This window comes from Ptychodera flava, chromosome 17 (assembly GCF_041260155.1).
Source record: "Ptychodera flava strain L36383 chromosome 17, AS_Pfla_20210202, whole genome shotgun sequence".
Taxonomy (NCBI): Eukaryota; Metazoa; Hemichordata; class Enteropneusta; family Ptychoderidae; genus Ptychodera; species Ptychodera flava.
In genome coordinates, this window is record NC_091944.1 from 14,278,692 (window position 1) to 14,304,006 (window position 25,315).

Consider the following 25,315-nt stretch of genomic DNA (forward strand, 5'->3'; position numbering starts at 1 on the left):
CCCTGGGTTCACTCTGCCATTCTAAATGCACAGTTCACATCCTGTGATTGGGCCAGACAACACATACAGCCCGGCCTTAAGTCGCTTGTTGTTCAATACACAGCGAAGGCCACTGCATGCACATTTATAGCCTACATTTCTAATGTGTACAGCAGCTTTCGCTGTGTACAGAACCATGTAGCGGCAGTTCTGTTGCTCGAAGTTTTTAGGGGTATGTGGGTCGGCTGGCAAAACCAGGCCCACATACCTGAACAAAACTTTGAGCTACAGCACAGCAGCTAAAAAACCACAACGTGCATGGAGGACAGAGATTGTGTAAACAAATGATTGTTTGTAATGAAAGCTTTATTGAAATTAAATGGCAAAAAAAATGGATTAAAACTACCAGAGCACAGTGTTGAGGTGCAAGAGGCTGCGGTGGAGAGTGCAAGATGACACCCTCTCTCACATTGAAAATGTTGAAACCTTGATGTGTGCAATGGTGCAATCTGGTACAATCTTAGAGGTGGGTGTTTCAATTTGTCTGTACTGGATAATTAACTATTTGAAAATGACATAGGACATCCAAGGGGGAGAGCTTGAGAGGGGGTGTCCCCCCTCATATTGAAAATTTTGAGAAATTGGTGCGAACAATCAGAGGTGTTTCAGAGGTGCACCTCCAGAGAATGAGACAGATTTCCCAAATTTTGAGACATTTTTTTTCTTTCGTCTGCTGTGAATGTGAAAATTTTTTTTCCTCAAGACATTACTGGAGGTATTTTTTCTTCTTCTTCACCTGCCGACATTTTTTCCGAAAAATCCTCCACCCACCCCCCCACCCCGGAAAATCAAATGGTTCTCCCCATACAAGCAACTGGCCCCAAGGATTTGCCCCCCACCGTGCACCGCACCGGCCATACAGCACGAAGAGCCACTCTCAACTCAAGCATGGAGCTAAAAGCTTAGCTCCACCATGCTCTGAGCGAAACCACTCTAAGCCAACACGTTGAGCCGCGGCTACCCTACACATAGCTCTACATGGCAGGGCTGTGTATTACCGGCGTTATACGGCCTCCTACCACATGTGGTGGGAGGCCGTATAACACACAGCCCTGCCAATGCAGAGCTACCCTACACATTGTCGATGGGCATACCTTTAATACAAGCACAGTCACTCGTGAGCTATTCAGCTCTGGGACTATTCGCCCCATAGACGTGTGTACATAAGCGAGAAAAAACCTTTTTCTCAAGCATATGTACACACGTCTATGGGGCGCATAGTCCAAGAGCGGAATAGATCACAGGGGACTGTGCTTACAAGGAGCCGTGATGCGAGAGAAAGGTAAAACAGCACGTCGGGACTGGCGGTGGAGCAGTCCCACGGAAACAGCCACGAGTTAACGGCAGAAAATAGACAGCGCCACCAACTGCTGGAATGAGGATATTGACCCTTGACCCTGGGTCAAACATTTGTTTTCCCAGCATGCTTCAAAACCCTCATGGTGACTGACACATTGAATGAACAAAACGCGAGTACACGTCAGGTGAGTTTCTTTCCAGTTTCCTGCTCGCAGTTACCAATCGATCCGAAGTGAATATGAATGAGAACGGGACAGAGATTTCAGTATGCATATGCAAATGGTAAACTTCGTTGCAACCTGTATATACATTATCAGTATATCACATGTACGCGTGTGTGTGGCAACTGATGACATGACACTATGTAATATTATGAATAAGAATAGAATAATGCCAACGGCGGTACTATACACTACACTGTCACAGTCCTCCACACACATTTGAGGGGGGGGGACTAGTACTCTCAACAATCGACACTATCTCCATGCCAAACCCCAGACACTTGATAGCTTGAGCAGGACTATGCCCGGCAGGCTGTTGATTTTACACCATTAGCCTGACAGACTGGACAAGTCCTCCTGCTTATGGACGTTGCCCAGCTAATGAAGGTCTGTAGTAGTATTGGTTGAGCCTGTTGTTACTATAATGAACAGGCGACCCAATAAGTATTACTGAGTTTTTCACACAGTTTTTCTATCATTTTCTCTTCTTTCTTCATGCTCTGAATGATCGGAATAAATAAAATAAATGGTTAATATAACCACCGTCCCTCCCTGGAGCGACGGTGATATAACCTAACCTAGCCTCTGTGACTCTTTATTTATTTTACACTCCATTACAAGGACGTATATCTCTCATACACACATGCTGTAATTAATTAGTCAACACAACTAATTATGCTAATCCGTGGACTTATCAGGGATTTTACGGGTTGGTCAACATCGCGAAAGATAGGAATGGTTACTAAACTCCTTTTTCATTAACATCACTATCTTTCCGATGTTGACCAACCTCTGATAAGTCCACGGATTAGCATAATTAGTTGTGTTGACTAATTAATTACAGCATGTGTGTATGAGAGATATATGTCCTTGTAATGGAGTGTAAAATAAATAAAGAGTCACAGAGGCTAGGTTAGTTATATATTATCTTGTTCACATTGGCAACCCAACTGAAATTTGGGCCGACGCAAAATAATTGTCCTTTTGGGATTAAATTTGGTCCGTGTCCACACCTACCGGTACCAGAATTAGGGCCGACGTAACTTTACCTTCCTTTGTGACCTCTGACCTGTCAAAGTTCAAAATGGCGTATTTGAATATGGCACGCTGTTTCTACTGTTCATGATTTTCCTGTGTTTTTACGCACAGGAAGGGCAAATATGACTACCACTCACCCTTTTAATCATCGGAGAGATCTTCACCATTTATTGGATGAGCATATGGTATATATAAGACCGCAGTGGAGAAATAACCAGTGCGCGGCATTTTTGACATGCCTCTCTAGTCTATTACGTGCACTGTGGAATCGAATGACATGGTCTCGTTTGCGGAACAAAGGTTGGTGGAAGTTCAGCGTACATGGGATGATATTAAAATGTAAAGACTGGATTGAAAACTTTCGATAGGTGTAAACTTTAGTTTCAAACGTCGTTTGTTTTGTGCGAATAGGGTGACTAGTTCAACTTCGATCCATGGCGGAGGCCTGGTCAACTGGGACCAGGGCCGACGTAACGTGTCCACACTGGCGATTTGCGTCGGACCAAATTTTGCGTCGGCCCTGAGTCGGCCCTGAACCCCCTTCTAACCGGGACCAAACTGAGTCGGCCCAGGGCCGACTCAGCGTGTCCACATTGGTTTTTTTACGTCGGCCCCGGCCCTGGTCGGGACCTGGGCCGACGCAAAGTCGTCAATCTGAACGTACCAATAAACCATTTATTTTATTTATTCCGATCATTCAGAGCATGAAGAAAGAAGAGAAAATGATAGAGAAAAACTGTGTGAAAAACTCAGTAATACTTATTGGGTCGCCTGTGTATAATGTTAACCCTTTGAGCGCCAAAGTCAATTTTTGTTGCCTATATCAAAATATACATCAGTCATTTTTTTCCTAATTTTTGCTAAAATTTTGATAAAAGTCTGAAGCCAATAAAATGTGATGTTCATTTGGTCCAAGATTGTCAAAAAATTACAGAAAAATTCACAAAATTTCTAAAATGTTACACACTGTTATTTTGGTGGAAAAATTGCAGCACTGGAAGGGTTAAAGATGGAAAGTCTTCTAGATAGATAATAAAGCTTCGTTCAGTTCCCAGAAAAAGCAAAAGACACGTGACTATTTATAGGCAAGAAATACATAATCCCAAATGTTCCACCACTCTTTGATTTTCCTCTCTGAACCGTGGGAGTTTTTTTTTTGTATTTTCAATAAATGTTTTCTTCTGTATCCATGCAGTGCTAAAGTGAAGGAATGCGAAGGTGCTTGATACCATAATTATCAACTGTCTATCGTCATCATAAGGCCAATATGTCCTCTCATGTCTGTTCGGATGAAGATAAGATCAAACAGAACAGGGAATGTATACTACACGAAGGAAAAACTTCATTGACGTCAAAAAGGAAGGGAGTTGACCGTTGTGACGGTGATGGGCAGAAGCAGATGTGCAAGATATGTGGCAAGACGTACAGGAGATTTTGGTTCCTTCAAAGACACCTCAGAGTCCACAAAGAATCGATGCTCAGCAAGTGTACCCCTTCTTCCCGGAACAAGATAATGAAAAAACAGCCTGTGGGACAACAACTGCCAAAGGATGATGGCTGTGGTGTAGACAAGCGATACAAATGTGAATTTTGTCCATATGCTACTGTGAAATCAAGCCATTTACTGGTTCACAGACGTATCCACACAGGTGAAAAGCCATACAAATGCCATCTGTGTGACTACAGTGCGTCACAGAAAAACAATGTCAAAGCTCACCTGAGAGCACAACACTCACAGTTTAGCTGCAGTCATTGTGAGTTTCGATGCCTTGGCCAAAGAGCTCTCATCACTCACCTGAAAATCCACACAGCTTTTAAAGGGATCCTGTGTTATGTGTGCTTCAAGAACTTCAATTCATGGTCAGAGAGGCGAGCGCACATGAAACGACACGGTGAAAAGAATCCTTTCAAGTGTGAAATATGTGCATATGCCACAAGTAATTTCCGACAGTTGTTAATCCACATCCGAAGCCACACCCGTGAGAAACCGTACAAATGTAAAGAGTGTCCTTATCAGGCAGTTACTTCAGGTGGAATTAGCTTACATGCCCAAGCTCACAAATGTATCAGTGCGTTTAAGTGTCAGTTTTGTACGTTCTCCAGTAGCAGGCAACAAAATATTAGCGTCCACGTTGCACAGGTACACTCGGAAAATGAACCACTGTTCTGTGATAGATGCCCATTCACCACAATTGATCATTCCGACTACAATGCACACATAATTTTGCACTCTAGGCACAAATCTTATGATTGTCCACTGTGCAAACATGCAACGCCTTTCAAAATTCTCCACATGCAGCACATGGATCAACATTTTAAAATTCTCACAAAACATTTTACTTACAACGGTGTGAAGTACAAATGTAAGCTTTGTAAACACTCATATGCTGATGCCTCTGACTGTCAGGTCCACCTCAAATTGCATCTTTTGAATGAAAAAGGTGCAGACATCGATCTACATGTCCATGGGAAGCCTAAAAAGAAGTCAAAGAAAATCACAAAGCAAAATTCAGGGCATGAATCATGGGGGAAAGAGAGGAAAAATATCTTTATTCAACCTCCCAATAATATTTCAGTTTGCGTGACTGCACCTGTAATTGAAAATTCCTCCAATAATGTGATAGTGAAGAGTATTAGAGAACTAAGTAATGAAGAAGTGGAGGCTGTTATGAGACAGGATAGAGGTAGACAGGACAAACCCTTTGTTTGTCAGTATTGTAATAGAGGCTTTGATGAAAACAATGAATGGCAGAAACATGTGCAGAGACATTTTATGAGATGGCCAATTTCACCAGTGAAGGCCAAGTGAAAAGAAAAATCTTTCACCTTGCAGTGTTGCTATTTTATTAGCATTTCTTCATTAGTGTCAGAAGCAGTATATATGTATTTTACATATCTTGTATCTAGGACTATAGAGGGCGCCCTATGCAACCTGCAGATGAACGTTCAAACAGCAAATGTGTCAGCATTCCCATTTACAGACAGCTTTGAATGAAACAAATTTAATAGATGCTATGGCAAATAACAAAGCTGCATCAGTGATATACAACAAAGTGTGGTATAAACTTATTAATTTTTGAGAAAGCAAAATATATATTCAGGGATGGAGAAAATAGCCGGCAGCCGGCAAAAACAACCGGCTATCAGCTAAAATTTGCCGGATATGAAAATTTAGTGTTGGTAAAAAATCAGGACATTTTGCATAAAGTTTATGTGCAGATGTACCACTTGTAACCGCCTGTACTTAAATTTTTGCCACCTGTAACGAAAATTTTCTACATCCCTGTATGTTTCACAAAACATATGCCACAGGACAATTTATATCACATGGTCTTTAAAGTCATTGCTGGCACCTTAGCATTGTCCACATTCACACTATATTAAAACTACTTGCATCAAAACTAGATAAATTGCACTAATTCTAACTTACAAAGTACTCAGAAGGGATCAGCAACAAGGTACTGTTAGTGAGGAATAGGGCAAAAATGTAAAAAGTGAAAATTGAAAAAAACATTTACCACCATGCTGACCAATTTGCATGCTGTCAACCTTACAACTCTGGCTAAATCAAATAGGCCATACCTGATAAGTGCGGTATGGCTTGAACTCCCCACTCATTGACACTGTCAATTTACAAATATCTTACCTTTCACATGATACAACTTACAAGTACAGAGAAGTTTAAATTGAGAGCCACGCTCATTAAGACATTTAAAGAATGATACAATACAGAAGTAGACCTTATTTTGCCAAGATATTACTAAGAATTTGGCATTTTGCATCTTTCATGACCCCTGCATGACTGTGTAATTTGTATTGAGAATATAACCACACGTACACTGTACATGTGGTTATATTCTCAATACAGATTTATTTTGTTTAGCACTATAATATATTATTCCATGCATTTATAAAGCTCCAAGTTTTTACACTGCACTATTTTCACATTCCTCAATATCTGATGTACAGGGTTTGAGAGGTGATATTTTTCGAACATATTTCTGATTTAGGTTTAAAGCCCAGTATCTGTTTCTATCTGCACTTTTTACTCACAAGATATCATGGGAATTTCACTCGCTCAAAATTACACCATTAAATAATATAAACCATGTTTGTATTTAACATATCAACTCCATTCTAACCTAGAAATCTCATTACAATGTAAAACATTGGTAAAAGTCAAACCCTGAGTGAAATTTTTAAAGTGCTCCCATCAAAGTTACTATGCTTTTACTACAATAACAGCTGTCTAAAACAATAACACTCATTGTAGTTTTAGTCAGTGAATACAGAAGAGTCAGTTTATCACCTCACTTTTGTATTGTTACAGCTATTAGGGATTTGAAATGTTTATTATTTTAAGGTAGAATAAGCCGAGGACATATTATTGGACTCTCAAAATTTTTACAACTCTTTTCTGATCTACCACATTGTGGGGGCTCATTTTAAAGCTCTTGGAGAAAGAAAAACTTTCACCGTCTTAGTTTTCGAAAACCAAAATATTCCTCCACTGAGGAATGGCGGCCATTTTGAATTTCAAATATTGCAAAATTTTGATAATTTGTTTTGCTAGTTCCAAACTTTGCAAGGTGATCCCCAATTTTTATTGTTGATTTGGTTAGAGAATGGTTGAAAGTTTCATTCAGGAAAGTTTTACCATAGTCTTTCACTGTAGAGGCACATACTACCTTAAGATAATTACTGCCAAGAAGTTTTAAGATTTTTAGTATTTACAGTTAACACAAAGACTGCCGAATGGACAGGCATGACATGATGAGAAATGACTTTTAATGTTTACAGTGCCTTTTTTGAAGTTATGAAGTCAGGAGCGGTGACACTGTTAACATCATGCAGTGGTCTGATCTTATTGATCTTATTCTATTCTATTTTTTTCTTATTGTTTTTGTTACAATGGTTTAAGTCCATATACAGGAAAACAGGGAGGACAGACTCAGAGTACATGAATTTTATTTCAAACAGTTCCCTAACTGCGATGTCTATCACTGCCAAACTCTTTGTTGGTATACTTTGCGAACATTCCATGTGACAATACATCTCTGAACCCCAGACGCCAAATGTCTAAAATGGTTTCTAGGTATTTGCTACTTTATTTCTTTACATAATAGAAAGCTGCGATGTGTTGTTGTGTCAGCTTATAAGCTCTTACATAGAGTTGTCATGATTTTTGTACGGTTTTGTATTCTTTGCTTTCCTGACCATGCATGCATGCAGTATGGTAGAAATGCCATAACCCTTTCATTCCCATTTTCAAATAGAGAGGTCCAACTTTACCATAGATAACAGTTGGATTTGGTCAAACCATGGTGGTGAAAGGGTTAAGAGGACAAACTGAATGTTTCATGGGGTGATTTTTATGTAAAAAACTTAATCACAGTCAAACCTGTCTCAGTGGTCAACTTTACAGAGTGGTCACCTCTCTATAGTGGTCACTTTGCAGCAGTCCCATAACATTCTAAATGTTAAAGGCCCTCTACAGTCCCCAAATAGTTTACATGTTAAAGGCCTTCCACAGAACAGCCACCTCTCTTATAAACCATGATGGTGAAAGGGTCTAGCACTCCATTTTGCAGCACTATCTATATAGTCTTGAAAGATGTGTGTTTACAAGCATAGACCCAAAAATGATCTTATTTGTAGGTCTAGGTTACAGAGTGAACAAAATAGCTGATTTGTCTCCCAAACAATGAAAATATGCAGAAACATTATCCTCTTACTGAGGTTGCCACTTTGGCCAGGCTATACATGTTTTATCAGTTCAGATGACTGTACTATAATTTCTAATCATGTAGTCCAGATATTGTTTTGCCTGTTTTTGTGAAGTGGATAAACTGAGTATTGACTTCTCACACCAGGCTCCCTAAGTTTTCATTTTGGCTGAACAAAGTATTGTTTCGCACAATCCAATCTGTCCCATTTCAAACTGTGAACTCAGAACCTTGTCGTTTGTAAAACTATTGTGTGAATTGGTGAAATTTGCTGCTCTGGCCAGTTTTAAATGAGTAGAAACATGTATTACTGTTTTCATAGAATGAAATGTTGCTAAATCACACAGCTTACTATCAGGAATAGACCAGTGGATTTTTTGGGATGGGGGTTTGTGAGATGGTGCAGTAAGATCATACGTTTGTGTTTTCACTTCTGAATTCAGATGACTTGCTTCATGTCATTTGTTAGTTCTTATATATTTAGTCACTGGTTGACTTTCGATTCTTGCGGAAATTGCACCGTTTCTAAAATATCTTTCCTAAGTACTTTCATTTTCTCAGTTTTGCAATGTGTAATGCAATATAAGCTGTTGTAGTCGCAGGAAGGAACAAAGACACCAAGTCCATTACACTTCAAAATTGCAAAATCATGCAATACATCCCTGGGTTATGAAAGTTCTGATAAATGGCAGCAGTTCCAAACAACTTTGTTATCTCCTGCAAACTCAAATGAAAGTTCTAACTTGTCTGTTCTATGAACAGGGTACTTTTGTATTAATGGAAGGTGTGACCAAAGCAAGGATTCTTGAGGGAACATGATAAACATAAAATTCCCAGTGGTAAGAAAGGTCTTTGCAGGGCAGTTTCTTTTCATAACTTCAGTAGATATTTGTGAGCTTTTGCTGTCATGGTGATTGAGCTTATTATGTCTGGTGTCGTAATTAACATAGTTCTTCAGAGTTTGTTGTTTTAAACTTTGTACTGTCGTTTTCTCTGTATACTTCACACCATAAATAAACATTGTTCGTTAACTGTATCCATCACTTTCCAAAGTTCAGCTTAATTTTTATTGGAACAGGTTCATACTAATGGCAAATCAGTTTATTGATGAATTCTATTTCCCAGTGTCTTCATGTTATGTTCTGCCCCAAAGTGTTGAGTGAAGGCAAGTGATACTTTTCATTATTATAACTGACATGCAACAGGTTTGTCTTCAGGTCAGTACATAGACTAGAAGGTACGTCACTTGAAGGCTCTCTCTACGGTCCCCCCTCTTAAGAGGGGGGAGTGTAGGGCGTGTCCTCGAGCAATGGATCTTTCAGTCTAGTCAATACAATGCTGTAGATTATGTTGAAATAAATTTGAAGTTGCATAGAGGGGCAGGGATGTTGACATAATTCTCTTGACTGACAATTGACTGACTGCACGAGTGTCAAGTGAAAGACTTTTGATAATGTTGGGAGTGGGGGTATAATTATAAAAAAAAAATTAGACACTTTGGAGTACTTTTGGGAGAAATCCAGCAAACTGAAGACAAAAATTGCAGATATAAGAAGCACTTCATCAGTCAGTGGTTGGTAAACCAAGGTACAATATTTCAACTCTCCCAAGTCCATCCATCAAGGGACTGTGGGCTCTAACCTTTAACTAGAAGTGTTCTATCCTTTCTTGTTCATGATAGTTCACAGTCTCCGAGAAAGTGTCAAAATGTGGAAAGCTACACACAGTCAGTGTCTGTCTAGGTTAACTGGTAATTTCACCTTTGTTTTCGTATACATGCCTGTTATCTTTATATGTAATCCTATGTCACTGCTTGGCATGGCCATGCAGGGAAGCCAGGATAAGCAAACAAACTAACAAAACCCAAAACGGAAAAAATCAACCAAAGAAACAAATAGACAAAACCAAACAAACTAACAAAAACAAACATCCAAATAGACAAAACCCAAACAAAATGTGATGTCAATACCCTATAAAAAAATAATGATTTCAAAGGACTGGTGTCTCTCAACGGGGAAAAAGCAACCCAGGTGTTCTAAACCACTGCATGCAGAAGTGCACAAATGAGAAGAAATGGTAGTGACACTTTAGAAATTGCCAGAAATTTTACTTTCTTATTAATTGCACAATCATTTTACACAGTAAATATGTGAGTCACATTCATCTTCTCCCCAGCTGGTATGGATTTTCACTGATTGACAGTGAGACAGTCAATTTTTTGCAGGTGGAAAAAATTATAGCATTGACCATGGCATGGCATGAGTGGCCATGAAGTCACATCCCTTACATGTGGGAGTATAGTGGGCAATGTGAATATGGTGCATGTGTTGTTCCGTCAATCATTTCAATTCTTATCGGGTTATTACTTTCTCTTATATTTAGTTATCTATTTATTTATTTGTTTGTTTGGGATTTTGTTGGTTTATTTGATTATTTATTTCTATATATTACTTCATACTTGTTTGTTTTTGTTTGATTCCTTGGTGTTTACTTGTTTGTTTGTTTGTTTGTTTGTTTATTGTTTGTTTAGGCTTGATGTTTTGTTTTTTATATATTTTTTTATTTTTTGTTTGGTTGGTTGGTTGGTTGAGTTGTTGGCTTTTTTTGTTTGTTTGTTTGTTTATCCTGGCTTCCCTGTGGTGGCTATGGTTCCTCCACACAGAGGGACCCTGGTGTGGCCAACAGCCAAAACACTCCCGGATCCGACAAAGCAACTTAGGGATTACTTTGTAAAATATCACCATAATTTATTGTTGCCGTCATGCAGCTTGCAATAGTTGAGAAAACTGTCGTCAATCTTCCACATGCAATCCGTGCGATTACTTGAACGTCGGCAACTGTCAATCAAGTTCCAGCTGATTTGACCTTTCAATAATATCGTCCACATAGAGGTCATGCACCTTACCCGGCATGCCGTATCATTTTGATGGCGTCCAGTTCTAGATGAGTTGACTGAAGTCCCGGTAAGTTTTTCACCGCCATGTTGGCCGTATTAGCGATTGACATTCCGCACTAGCGGAAATTTTAGCGTTCTACGAGACCAATGTTATAATTTTTAAGGTTCAAAGGCTCTGTCTATTAGGCAGAAACCCACACGCAATTTTGAATCGCTTGCCGACTGACCTGTTGACTGGACTCGATGAGTTCATCGGCACACATTATATACATTCCAACACAGTGTGTATAGTGACGACTTGTTGCTCATCAAGTGCTCTAAGCATACATTTCCGTTCCAAAGGAGTTCAACTGGCACGCATAAATAGTCTTTTCAACTCAGAAAAAAGTTTTGTTCTGAAAACTTTCTGATTCAGTCGAAAACGTGAATTCTACAAGTCCCGGATGTTAAGTAATTAATCATGGTGGCAGTCGATGCCCTTCACAATATCTCGCTGCTATTGTGGTCAAAGCAACTTAGCAAGGGTGACAAATTGCCATGTGTCATAAATGTCCGTAGGGGGATCTTTAAGAGGTCATCAATGATAAGGAAACACGAAAAAATTGTTACTGATAAGATACGGATAATTCATTTAGTACAGTTTATTGTGTATGTCTAAAGGTTATTAAAACTCCATGATTATCACTTGTTAGCTGTGCTCAAACTATAAAAATGCAAGGAACATTCTTTTATATTGCAACAAACAATGTTAAATAGTTCAGAACAAGTTGTGTTTGTGATAACGTTGGGATAATGACGTCAAGACCTACTTTTACATTAAATTCTTGCTTACAAATGGACTTATCACAAAGACAAATGAAAAATGTGACAAACTGCAAAGAATAGTCAATGATTTCAAACGATCTTTCTAAAACAGGCAATGTTGACAAGCTGGGTATCTGGAAGACCCAGATTCTGTATCAATGCTATTTTTGACACATGAAACAAAAACCTCGGACAATGTCAAAAGTTACCATAATCAGGCCTAATTGATTTCATAGATTACAACAGCAATAAAGTGGACAACATTTTGCAAAAAGTTCTGAATTTCCATTTCTTGTCTGTTTTCTTTTAGTTGCGAAGTTAGATCGTCAGACAATTGAATGATACCCAGAGGATACTCAGGATCATCATGTCCTCCAGTGATGTAGATGTGTGTACAGTCGATAGTGCAGAAGAACCCACGGAGATGATGAATCAAGATGATTTCACCGCGGTGAAAATCATGACGTTCAGTCCAGTCACTGCAAAGATAAGAGATACTGAGAATGGAGCATCGATGCGTGCGGATGAAATGAAGCGTACATATTCATGTATGCAGTGCAACTGGAGCACTTCCAATAAAAGCCAGATGGAAAAACACCAGAAAAATCACACTTCAGGAAAGCTAAAGGAATTCGTCTGCGATCTCTGCCCATACAAGTCCACTATGAAGGGCTATTTTCGTCGACATTTGCATACACACCAGCAGTCAAAATTGTTCAAATGCTCTTATTGTGAGTTTGAGTCTCCACACAAGCCAGTAGTTGTCAACCATGAAAGGGTTCACACTGGAGAGAAGCCGTACACCTGCAAAGTATGCCAGTACAGTTGTCGTCAGCAGGGACACTTGGTAGCCCACATGAGAACTCACACAGGTGACAAGCCATATAAATGCAAACACTGCGACTATGCCACGGCACAAAGCAGCCATCTGAAAACTCACATGAAGAGGCACACTGGCGTGCGTCCGTATAAGTGTACGTATTGCAATTACACGTGCAGCGAGAAAAGTACTTTAGTAATTCACCTGAGAATCCACACCGGAGAGAAACCCTTCAAATGCTACCTCTGCAACTATTGTTCTGGTCGGAAGTCACATTTGCAGGAGCACATGAAAACACACACCGGAGAGAAGCCGTACAAGTGCGAGGTCTGCGATTTCTCCACCGTTCAGCATCCGCACATGATTATGCACACTCGGAAGCACACCCGGGAAAAGCCGTTCAAGTGCCCCGAGTGTCCTTACAGGGCAATGTGTACCAGTGCCTTGAAGGTACACTGCCGCATGCATACAGTCAAGGAGGCGTTCATGTGCAGATTTTGCTCTTTTTCCAGTTCCCGTCAGGCATTTGTGAAAAATCATGTCGCGCAAGTGCATTCAGTGGTCGAACCAATGGTGTGCGATAGATGCCCATTCGAAACTATTGATGCCAGCGACTTCAAAGCACATGTTTCACTGCATAAAGATTTCAAGTCGTATGATTGCACTCTGTGCAACTACTCAACCCCTTTCCAAATCTTGATCAGTAAACACAAGAGTGACCATACCAAAAGAGCATCCGAATATTTTGACAAAACTACCATGCAATATTATTGCAAGATGTGTCGTTTTTCATGTACAGATGCGTTAAGTCTAGTAAGCCATGTTGAGTCACATGCAAAGGGTATGCAAATGATGATGACATCTGGTGATTCTAATAGGTCTGAAATATTGCAACAGTCTCCTCACGCAGAAGATGGTAATCATTTTCCGAGCTCTGCCGCAGAGGACTCCCCAACTGAAGCGACTGTCTGTTCTTTTACTGAAGTGCAGACTTTTACTGATGCTGCCATGATACCTGTGAAATGTGAGAACGTCATGAACCTGACCAACGAAGAAGTGGAAGAGGTGTTGAATCAGGGAAGTGGAACCAAACATGAAAAGTCCTTTATTTGCCAGTACTGTGAAAGGGGCTTTGATGCAAAAACAGAATGGCAAAAACACGTACAGAGACATTTTATGCGATGGCCAAAAAAGAAATGAAGAACTGTGATCTGGTATTGAGATGCCGCAGAATCGGCGATTTAAAATACCTCAGTTTATTTTTGTGGAACAGTTGTTTTCTGCCAAGGATGCCTCATAAAATATGATGACTCCAATCCAAAGCAGTTGACAGTGATGCGTAAGTCCAAAACTTGAGTCCTGATCATCAGTGTTTGGTGTTTTCTAATGAAATTTGAGTAGTTGATTTATTGGGTGTAGTTGATGTCTTTGAATGTCAGCCAGCTTATCAAGTGCTTGTGTTTTACTTAATTGGAATTGACTAGTAGTTAGTGGTTCATTTATATAAGTTGAGGATTTTATTGGGTAAATTTTGAGCAGCTTTGCTTTTGTCTCAAGGTGACCTTGTATTTGCTGTCATCCTGTAACACATTTAAGTTACATAAATTCTAACATTGAAGGTCTGTTTGTCTGTGGCTATCAGTTGTTATGTATCTTTCTTTCACTGGGAATCTAAGGTCAGTTGCTTGTTGCTGTCTGTTTGTACTTTTTAGTAACATTTACAACAAAAGTTGATTTTCTGTACTTACTGAATTGTGAATAGTATCTTGAATCACAAACTATGGTAGATATTGAAATTGAATTGGGGCACTGTTTACTGTCATGACAAGATAGTAATGCTTAAGACTGAATAACAGGGTTTATTGCAGAGTTTTGACCTTCTAGCATATGCTGTGTTATACTCTTGGGCACCCTGATAAAGTGTGAGTGTGTTTGTAATTTTGAATTTCTGCATTAATTCAGTTGAGTTCTAGTCATTGTAAAGTTCTTATGCATTGAACCTACACAGCAGCAGTAGCCATTAATTAAAAATTGAATGCAGGGACTAGCTCATTGGCTTCCTTGCATCGTCTTGGATGTTTTTACAAGGTAGTTCTTCAGGAGTGATAAACACAGACACACACAATTTACAAGCTCATTAAAAAAATGAGCAAATTTCTATATTTGTATGTACTAATCATAATGCTGCCGTAGTGAAGTGTGTGAACTTTATATTGTGGATGTATTTCTTCCTGTGGTAGAATATATTTTCCGAATGTTAGCAAATTCATCAAGTTCCTACAAAGATGTAAAAAGTATCACATGTGAACCATTAACTGTCAATGACTGAATGGATATGTCAGTATGCATTATGAACTTTTGCCAAAAAAGCACAATATCTATGCAATAGCATTGTGATCTTAGAATCAATATATTGAATAAGCAGTAGGTATTACTGTAGGTCTGAGTGCCAAAATAGTTATGCAATTTAAATTTCATCCTATAGCTTTATGAATTATTGTCTGTAATTGAGTTGTTTTTTACATTTTCCAAACTCTGTATATTTTTCTACTTCTTGTACACACATTTTGTACTTTTTTACATCATTCAGAAAACAAGACTTTATCTGAAATTGTGTACATCATAGAAGCATGAATAATTGAAAATTTTAGTGATATCAAGTTTGTACTTTTTCTATTAAGCATTGAAATTCCATTTTTGCTAAAAGTTTTCACCAAGAATTTGAAATTTTGATCTTTGAGTGCTGCTGGGCAACTAATTACCCACAATCCTGAGTATGTCTCTGATGTGATTTGTTGGACGTTACAGCAAAATATTATTTCATACTATGCAGTAACAAGCTTTTGAAAAGTCTGTTCACAATAGAGTCTGAACTGTGATAATTAAATAATTTTATCAAAATATTCACTTTACACCTGGACAAGCAAAATTGTCATGTGGTGATTTGCCGAAAACAATTCAATGACATACCAGGTGTACTGTAATTTGTTCAAAAAAGTTACTTATTAGTCCTTGTACTATAAACAGCATTCATGGGTGTATAATGAAAGAGAGCATGATAATGACCCAGTTCTAATTAAAGAAACTATGCAATTTACAATTTGTGAATGATTGTCTTTTAGAGATGCCTTGTACTTCTAAGTAGTTCTCCATGACTTTGAACATGGTAAAATGAATGCTTTGATTGCCAACTATGTAAAAGCACTCACAACCAGATGAGAAAATTATTTGTTAGAATTTTGTCTTAATGCATGGATGTATTTTCTTTGAAATTTTGAAGTTTGAAGAAATAAAGTTGCATGTAGTTGTTTGTTGTAATTTTTTGTGTGAAGTAATGTTTTCTACCTAGAAATTGTGGCGCTGTTGAAATCATTACGATTTGGCTGGTTACAGTGGCCATTTAGTTCATGTGTGTTGTCACTGTTGCAGCGGACAGTGAAATGTTTTGATATAGCAAAGTGGAAAAGTCTCTATCAGTATCCTTTGCAATGTTCCTATCTCCTTAGGAAAACAGCAAGGAACTTAGACTGGTGAAACTTTGATGATTTTTTCACTAGTTTTGTTATTTGATATCAACCATAATTTTCTTGCTGAGCGTGTTATCTTCCCTATATTTTCCAACTATGCAATGACAGGCCCCTTGTTCCTTGGCATTTGTCAAATCCACAAAATTTTATGAGTCAAATCAATCTTCCGCTCTATATAGTAAGCCATCTTGTAAGATGGCTTACTATATAGAGCGGAAGATTGTATGTTTGTGAATGTGGCTATCCAGTGAAAACAAAGGCACTCGCATATTCAACGCCAGGGGGCCCTTGTGTTCAAACTTTGACCTTCATTGCACCGGGTCTGTTCGTCCAAAATGGCGTTGGCAAGATACGCAGCGGCACGTTTTACAAGAAATTTGGCCGTATTCAGGTAGGAGGTCGAATATTCGATATCTTATGGCTCGATATTTTGTGTATGTCCCGTTAGATTTGTTTGGTAATGCGAAGTCCCGAATCGAAATGAGCACCTGCCGACTTGAGCTGCAGAAATGTGAATCGTGCGATGGAAAACACGGGCCTGGGCCTGAGTACAGTACTAGTCACGTACCACAGTCCTATCACGATGCATTGCTGTCCCGACCGTATTGGATACCTGTTTCACAAGTTTTCAAGTACATGAATCAGTAACTTAATCATTCCATATTCTTACAGCAATGTTCCGTTTTGTTTTGCCAACAGTCAGGTTCGACTGATGAGCCAAGGAGAATATGGTTCTGGTGTTGGCAAGGTAAGTACGTGCGCTCAGATATCATGTGAGCCGACAGTCACCATGCAGTGAATGAAGGGTCACTTCTGAGATCACCAACGCTAAGGGGAGGGGACCTGAACTTGAAGCGAAGCACCGAATTCCAGGCATTTCAGTTGTGTCACAATTATGTATACAAATCAAATCAACGTCAATGCTTATAGTGTGGGTGCTTGCAGTGCCATGGTTTCAACTTGCTGCGAATCCGTAGCCTCTGCCACTCGGGTAGCTTGGTCATTGGAGTGGTAGGCCCCACTCCCAGCAGAACACGTCAAGGAGTGGCAGGGCTCGTTTTCGCAGCAAGGTTTCAACCAAAACATGTTCGTGAGGTCAACTCGACATGACAGCAGTGCTCACTTCCATTTATTTGAATTAATAAAAGACAGCTCTTCTTTATAACACTAACACCACAGTCCTTCATGGAGGGACTGTGATGAAACGAAGCAAATTATTTTGACACCTTACTTTAAATTGATTGGAAAAAACTTTGCTAAATGAACTGTTTTACATCCACTCTAGATTAAGAATACTAGTAGGTTGACTGTGTCAAAAGACCAACGTTTAAAAATATTTTAGCCACACATTTTCGTCTGAGTACGCATCTCCTAGTCCAAGTTTCAGCACAGGATAGGAATATAGAAGCTGATTGGGGAACTTCTGTACCAATTGTGGCCAAAGATTATATTTGCACTGGCATTAGACCCAGGGGAGTCCAGTGATATGACATGGAAGAACTGTGATAAAATTTAAAGGGGTACTACTCATAACAAAAACCACTGTAGCAGTGTTACTATGGTTGGACTGGCACCAAGAATGTATTACTTGCATTAGGATACATCAACCAAGGTTCACCAGTTCTGCATGATACTATGATCACAAGTGGACAATAATTCACATACTCTCCACAGTGAAGGGTGATCCATGCTGTCAGGAATACCATGTCTTACTTCAAAATTTTCTTTTTACATCAGGGAGGTGGCGGAGGTGGTTCCGTCAGGGAAGCCGGTGGATCCTTTGGGAAAATGGAAGCTGCTCATGAGGAACAATACTTTAGAAAATTAGTAAGTGAATCAGTCTGATTGGCCAGCACTTTTCTTGTTATATGTAATTGAATTATGTTCCGTTCAATAATATAGATTGTTTTATTTTGATACAGAATTTTATGTTTGATTCATGGAAATCAAGCAAATGATTTTCATTGACAAATGAAAAGGAAAATTTTGGCATGAAAAATATTTTGGAGATGCATATAGTAAAATCATTATAGTACAAACAAAAGACTATAAACAATTGTTTGCAGAATACCGTTTACCCTGCTGACGTTGAACCAATAATCACCTGCCCTCATGGTCATACACACAGTACCCTTTTATGGCTATTTTATATGAAACTTGAAAGAATAAATCATAATATAGAGGAGAATAAATCGTTGTTGGTAGCACATGGCATGTTATTTCAATTTTTATGGTGTGTGGTATTTCCTCTGTCATTCTAACTTTGCTTGAAGGCAAGTGGGATGAACAAGAACTTGTACTCATAGTTGGCAGAACATCCTTACTTCTATTTTGAACATTGGCCTTCAAGCAAACTGCACTTCTAGCTAGTTCTGGGCTGGCCAGGAATGCAGGCAAAAGCATGGCCCTCTTTTGCATAGTCCAGACAATCATTGAAGACATTTCTTTGATTTCAGCAAGCAGAACAGTTGAAGAGCCTGAAAAGTCAACACGATGAGGAGATAGAACACCATGAATCTGCTATACGGCGCCACCAAGAGGCCATCGAAAGACATAAGAAGAGAATGAGACAAATAGATGATCAGGCAGATGATCTAGATTCAAGTGATAGTGACGTCGAGAAAAAATAAATACTATTGTGTGTATGATTAGAAGGGAAGAGTTGGGTGTTGGTCAGGTTTGGAGAGACTCATTTGATGTATAAGGGTCTGACCAGTTGATGAAAATTGAGGGTAATTTTGGTGATTGTAAATGAAATGACAGATGTGTAGTTATGTATTGGTATGCTACCCTGACATTGTCTGCTGGTTAGACCCCTAGTGTGATAAGTCGTAAAAAGACATCTGTTGTGATGATATTGAGTGGAAATCATGCCATAAACTAGGTGGCTATTGCAAGTTTCAAAAGAACAGTTACTTGCCAATCTGTATAACATTACGTGCGCACTTTTTCCAGTTCCAGTCTACTGTATCTCGAGAACTGATCGCTACATTTATATGATTTTAACTTTGCACAGTATCATGAATTTTTTGAAATCCGGTTTCTTTTTGCCATGACTGTAATCATGCAGAGTAAAACAAAAATTGGCGACAGCGTGGTTTCTTTTGTGAGATGGAATAACAACATGGTGGTTTCTGATTGATAGCTTGGTATTTAAGATTCATGTACAGCGAAATTTATAGAAAAATAGTTTTAAAAATGTCTTATCACATGATGTGTGGGTTCCCTTAGTGTGAAACCTGTTTTAACACAAAAATAAACGACTTCCCTCAAAGTTTGTGTTCTGTGTGTATGTAGATGCTCATTTAAATAAGGAATAAAAAGTCCACCTTTCTTGAAAATGGATTCTCTGTGTTTAAATTTTTCCTTTTTGTTCAGTGGAGGCACAGTAACTTGATGGTAAAATATTTGGTGAATTACATATTTTCTAAGCCTTTCAGAACTAAATTTTAGTAAAACCCGGTTGTGTACTGTTAAATGTTGGACGTCAAAAGACTGAAGGGGTCAGAGGTCAAATATGTTGATGTATATGGGAATTGGCCCTTCCTCACACTGAGCTCATGTACATGGCACTTTACCTGTACTAACACATTCACAATGCAGACCAGTCACAGTACTTCTTCTGGCTAAGATGCCAGTCCACAAAAATGCAAGGAAGGAAACAACTACCAGCTTGCCTTCCAAGGGCAGGTAAATTTTGGCAGGGCTATTGAAATCTTGCAGTTACCTAGCCTATTGACAGATGGAAATTGTGTCCTATTTTTGGTTTGCATAGATTAGAGTTATGCTAGGTATATGTAGTGTGTGAGACAACATGAGAACAGGTACTGTTTCAAACTTGCCTACATATGAGTGCCTATACAGTGAAATGGCAAGACATTGTCTACAGTTACAAATTTCAGCTCCTATTGCACCATGGTATCGACGTGCATATACAGTTCTGTTGAATTCTTGTCAAAACTTTGACAAAGTTTTATTCACAGCCAGTCCTTTTGGTTATTTTTGAATCAATGCCAGTTTATATCACATGTGATTATATCTGTGCTAGATGACTTTGTTTTACCATGTTTACTGTCACTGGCTACCCAGTTTTATTTTTAAAATTCACAAAACCAAAATCACTGTTTCATTACCTGACACTCAAATATTTGTCGGTGAGTTTCCTTAGCAACCTGTTCCTTGTAGCTTTATCAGGTACACTCTGGGCAAGTGTTACAATTTAGTAACACTTCTGTTGCAATCACACATCTCTGTATGGCCATTTATTCAACTATAGGACGACTTCCTGTGACTTCATCCTCTGATGTTATTAGTTGAACCGTGATCCATGTCAGCAAGTGTTTTGGAAATTTTTATTGACTTTATTTTTTATAGTACACACATCAATTAATGTGATTGATATTGAGGTAAGAATACTTTCTTTGAAATGATTTACCACCTACATATGTAATCTTGCATTCATAATTTTTAGTAAATAGACAAAACAAGTGGTAGTTTGGTTTCAGAGCAGAACTCTAGAAGATGTACGTGTGCTAGGGTGTATGGAACAGACGTACGCTAGTGCCGCCCTCAACGACTGATGGCGCCTTTCGCTTGTTTTTTACGACCCGCAATTTTGCCTCGGACGAATCGCTAACAGACACTACCAATCTCTGAAATCGTACCACATAGTGGAGGCACCAGAAATACAGTATGAAATGGACGGTGGGGGGATTTAATCTCCTTTGAAGGCCCTGTTCGAAATCTCAAGTTCATGAATGATTTTCCACTGGCCTGAAAAAATACGCGATCGTTCGTTTCGAGCTGCTCGATCATTTTGAATGACCGTGCTACTTGAATATTTCTTCTCATAGCAACGTATTGCAAGGTCAATAATGAGTATCCGGGTACACATGCGTAATTATCGTTATGATGCAATATGTACACATGTCTCTGTCTCTCTCTGCCTCTGTCTCTGCCCCCCCCCCCCCGCAGGATGTTGTAGATGCATAAGGCGTCAAAACTAACCTATCTTCACTTCAAAATATTCACGAATATACCGTACACTATAGGGAAAAAGTGCGTGGCTAGAGCGAGAAACTGACGCTTTCTCGCAATCGGTGAGAATCTGTTCGTATTCTCACCGCTGTCGGTGAGAAAATTTTAATCTCCACTGGAGATTGGTGAGAAATGCACTCCTTGGCGAGAATCAAGTGTGAGAACAAATTCTCACAGGTGAGAATGGAAATTCTCACTAAGTACAGCGAGAATTGAAATTCACTGGCGAGAATCATCAAGACTCACCGTTCATTTGCGAGAATCATAAAGACTCAGAAAGGCGAGTCTTGATGATTCTCGCCAGTGAATTTAAATTCTCGCTGTACTTAGTGAGAATTTCCATTCTCACCGGTGAGAATTTGTTCTCACACTTGATTCTCGCCAAGAGTGCATTTCTCACCAATCTCCAGTGGAGATTAAAATTTTCTCACCGACAGCGGTGAGAATAAGAACAGATTCTCACTGATTGCGAGAAAGCGTCAGTTTCTCGCTTTAGTCACGCACTTTTTCCCTATAGTGGTAAGCATTAGGGGAAAAATAAATCGTACAAAATTGAAAATTTCAGTAGCTGAAGCTGCTGCCTGTCAAAATAATGGAACGCGCTCATTATCAGTCCTTCCCAAACAACTAGAAGACCGTGCTACTTGAATATTTGGTCGGCCAGTTTGGTTATCGTGGTTTGATGTTACAGTTCTTTCCAACATTAATTATCCCAGTGAAATTGGGACAAATTTCTCAGTGTAACAAAAGGACAAATGATCTGGTGCACTTTAGGTTGGACCGAAATGAATCTTTTCCGCTACATACACTACCCCCATGCGCATCCATGCTTGTACCACAAAATTTTAAGATACCCCTAATCTCGGATTTTTCAACAAAAAGATCCCCTTATTTCGAGAAATATGGGAGAAAGGACGACCAAAAATACCCCCTTACAAACAAAATCCAGGAGACGTAATATTAGAGTCAGGTCAATGCTGTATTATGGTATTGTTTTCACATATATTAATACATAAGAGTCCGAAAGGAACTGTTAACTTTTGAACAGGAGTGTCAAAAGCATAAGAAACGCACAATGAAACTTTTGGTGAAGTTTGAGTGTCTGATAGGTATTTCCTGGGATATTTCAAACCTTTCTTAGGCCAGATTTTTGGAGAAGTACCCATTTTTCTTGATTTCACGGACCCGTGATAGCGAATAAAAAACACCCTCCTTTCCCGTGATTTTGGGAACACGCATGGATACCCAATTTCCCCGACAGTGACACCACCGGGACACTGCCATCAATAAAGTTAGCTGAAAATCAGGTCTATGGCTTCATTAGAGCCACTGTAAATTGCTTTTAAAGGCCAACTCCAGCCACATACCCCGCCCTCTACTTTTTGTTTAGACCTTTGCCTTTTGTGAGAGAGCAGCATAATTGCATTTATCAAACAGAGGCCAGGAAGTCCTTTAAAGTAAATATATATGGCCCGTTGCCAAGGTGCCGGTCAAGTGATTATTAACAATGCCTGGAACTACGCATGATTTGCTACATAAATCTCTGTGCTGCAATGCACAATAACTAGTTTCTATGCTGAGCGTTGCTACTAGAGTAAATTACATATTTTGCTGATCGTATGTGTGCCATTGATAAGCCTACGTGATAAAACATCATCGTTTCGTGTTTAAAGAAAATAGTCAATGAGATTTATGTTTAAACTTCATTATTCACTTATTTATTTATTTATTGATAAACTTCATAAACTTCAAACTTCATTAAAGAAAATTTAACATACTTTTTATCACAGATTAAATCGCTGTATCACAATATTTGTCTGATGAAGTACGGATAACTTCAACAGGGGAATCAAGGAATGATATCTGAATTGAGTGACAGTCTTTGATGTATGACCTAAACTGAGAGAAAAGTTTCTGTTTTGACACGACGGCAAACACCAGTTCATTATCAGTCAGATTCGGTTGCTCTTACGCACGTGTAATTGGCAAATGAAATGTTGAACCACTGTGCGACACAAACTTTGCGGCAGTGCCAAACAGTGGAGTATACCAAACCCGAACAATGGTTTGTAAATTTGCAGTCTCAACCGCCATAACATGAACCCTGGATTTAGCAAACGATTCGCACAAAATACATAACTCTAAAGCATATCGATATTGCGGTCTCATTTTCCTGAAATCGCCAGTTAATAATGTAAATCTTCTGCCCACTTTGTGTGGATTGCAATTTCGATTTTACACACCATCTATTGTTAACAAGTTCCCCTGAACACGATTGAACTAATATGGCATAATTGGATGGTGAAGCAATGTCGATTTATTTAATCTACAAAATTATATAAGCTTATCTGCTTATCTTTTTACATTATACACTTGTTTTTATGAGTAATTAGTAATATTGCAACATTCAGCTATAGGGCACCTAACACTTTTGAGAAATTTGAAAAATATGAATATCCAATTCTCCAAAATTAGTTCCAATCGTGTTCCTGAAACAACGAATCGTAAATCCTTATTTTATTTTGAATCGTTTATTTGAAATTAACAACACTTATTTTAGTATCAAATATGAAATAATCTTTTAAAATAAAATTCTCGAAAGGTTACTCGTAAACACTAAAATCGCAGTTAAAATTTACACAAACTTATGATAAAATGGATAACTTTCTCATTGGATTTATCGTTACACTTTGCATCCGAAACAACACCGGTTCTTAGCATGCACTAAGGGTAGACAGTGGTATAAATATGGGACGGCTATATCCCTACTAACGTTATTACTACACAATATCATACTGAGGGTGCAAATTTTAATGTACACGTTCCTATCATATTTCCTTCAATTTAAAGCCTGGTATCATCATAAGGCCATCTACGGTGAATCCAGTTTGATACTGAGAAGTGCAACACTGGTGAAGCTTATAACATTGGTTTTGGCTTGGCAACTTGTGCTCGAAGGTGAACTTGAAACACGATGTTCCAGTGTTAGAATAAACACAACTCAGCGTAATTTAACATGTTTAATAGTGAATGCCTGTGAAATGACCTTCTGGCTTTTATTTGAGAGGTTACACACGAAATTAAATGACTTTTTGTGGACAAGTGATGGTACTTTATCGTGCTGGTAACCACGAGAGAATGCAAATTGTGTGTGAGAATATGGCCAACGAATACGGTTGAGGGCGTGCTAAATCCAGGAGACGGAGCGTTCCATCTATCAGTATACTGGTTATGAAAAGTTTAACTTTCACCGTTGAAATATAAACTAATAAAACTCACTTTTACAGACAGGAGATTCAATACTGATTGACAAATATCACATAAATCTTTACAGGTGATGGAAAACGTTCAAGTTATTTTGTGTTGATCCTTTTAAGTCATCAAAGAAAAGACTCCCACATTTGTCTAATTCTCCGCTTTTTGATTTTACTTTTCCAACGAAGAAATATATCATCAGGAAAATGGTTTGTTCATATATTAAATATTCGATATGGTATGATGTTGACGATATATTTGAATAAAATGTGACAGGTTCTTTTTTTCTGGCTGTAACCGTGTAATATCGCGAGAGGGCTACTACTGTGGTTGAAGACGCTCGCTAGACTCGATCGATCACGATCAATAATTGTTTTTTATCAGCTTGACTGCTTGCTGTTGTGGACAACTCATGGGTCGATAGAGCATGTACACCAATACGTCTTGAAAGTTGATGTAAACAAGTCCCGAACATCAGTATGGGGTTCTTCTTAATACTTTATGGTTGATAAGTATGAATACTTAACAATATCACTTTCTGAAGAAACATACACATATTTAATATGGACTGCAGCAATGATGCAGCGGCTCAAACTGCAAACGGCCCGGACTTAAAATAAATCGGACAGCTACTGCGCCCTCGTGCGATTACC

At 38.8% G+C, this 25,315-nt stretch overlaps 2 protein-coding genes across 2 annotated transcripts; both read left to right on the plus strand.

Moving 5' to 3' along the window:
* Positions 1 to 1,383: 1,383 nt before the first annotated feature.
* On the plus strand, positions 1,384 to 16,153 carry LOC139116625 (zinc finger protein 420-like). Its single transcript, XM_070679222.1, has 4 exons — positions 1,384 to 1,523; positions 3,793 to 5,402; positions 10,986 to 11,052; positions 12,346 to 16,153. Exons 2-4 carry the CDS (start codon positions 3,865 to 3,867, stop codon positions 14,041 to 14,043), a joined length of 3,303 nt encoding a protein of 1,100 aa, XP_070535323.1. The 5' UTR covers positions 1,384 to 1,523; positions 3,793 to 3,864; the 3' UTR covers positions 14,044 to 16,153.
* Positions 16,154 to 16,637: 484 nt separating this feature from the next.
* Positions 16,638 to 19,715, plus strand: LOC139115523 (ATPase inhibitor, mitochondrial-like). Its single transcript, XM_070677687.1, has 4 exons — positions 16,638 to 16,761; positions 17,070 to 17,118; positions 18,108 to 18,197; positions 18,827 to 19,715. The coding sequence occupies exons 1-4, from the start codon at positions 16,706 to 16,708 to the stop codon at positions 18,998 to 19,000; spliced, it is 369 nt and encodes a 122-aa protein (XP_070533788.1). The 5' UTR covers positions 16,638 to 16,705; the 3' UTR covers positions 19,001 to 19,715.
* Positions 19,716 to 25,315: the final 5,600 nt, after the last annotated feature.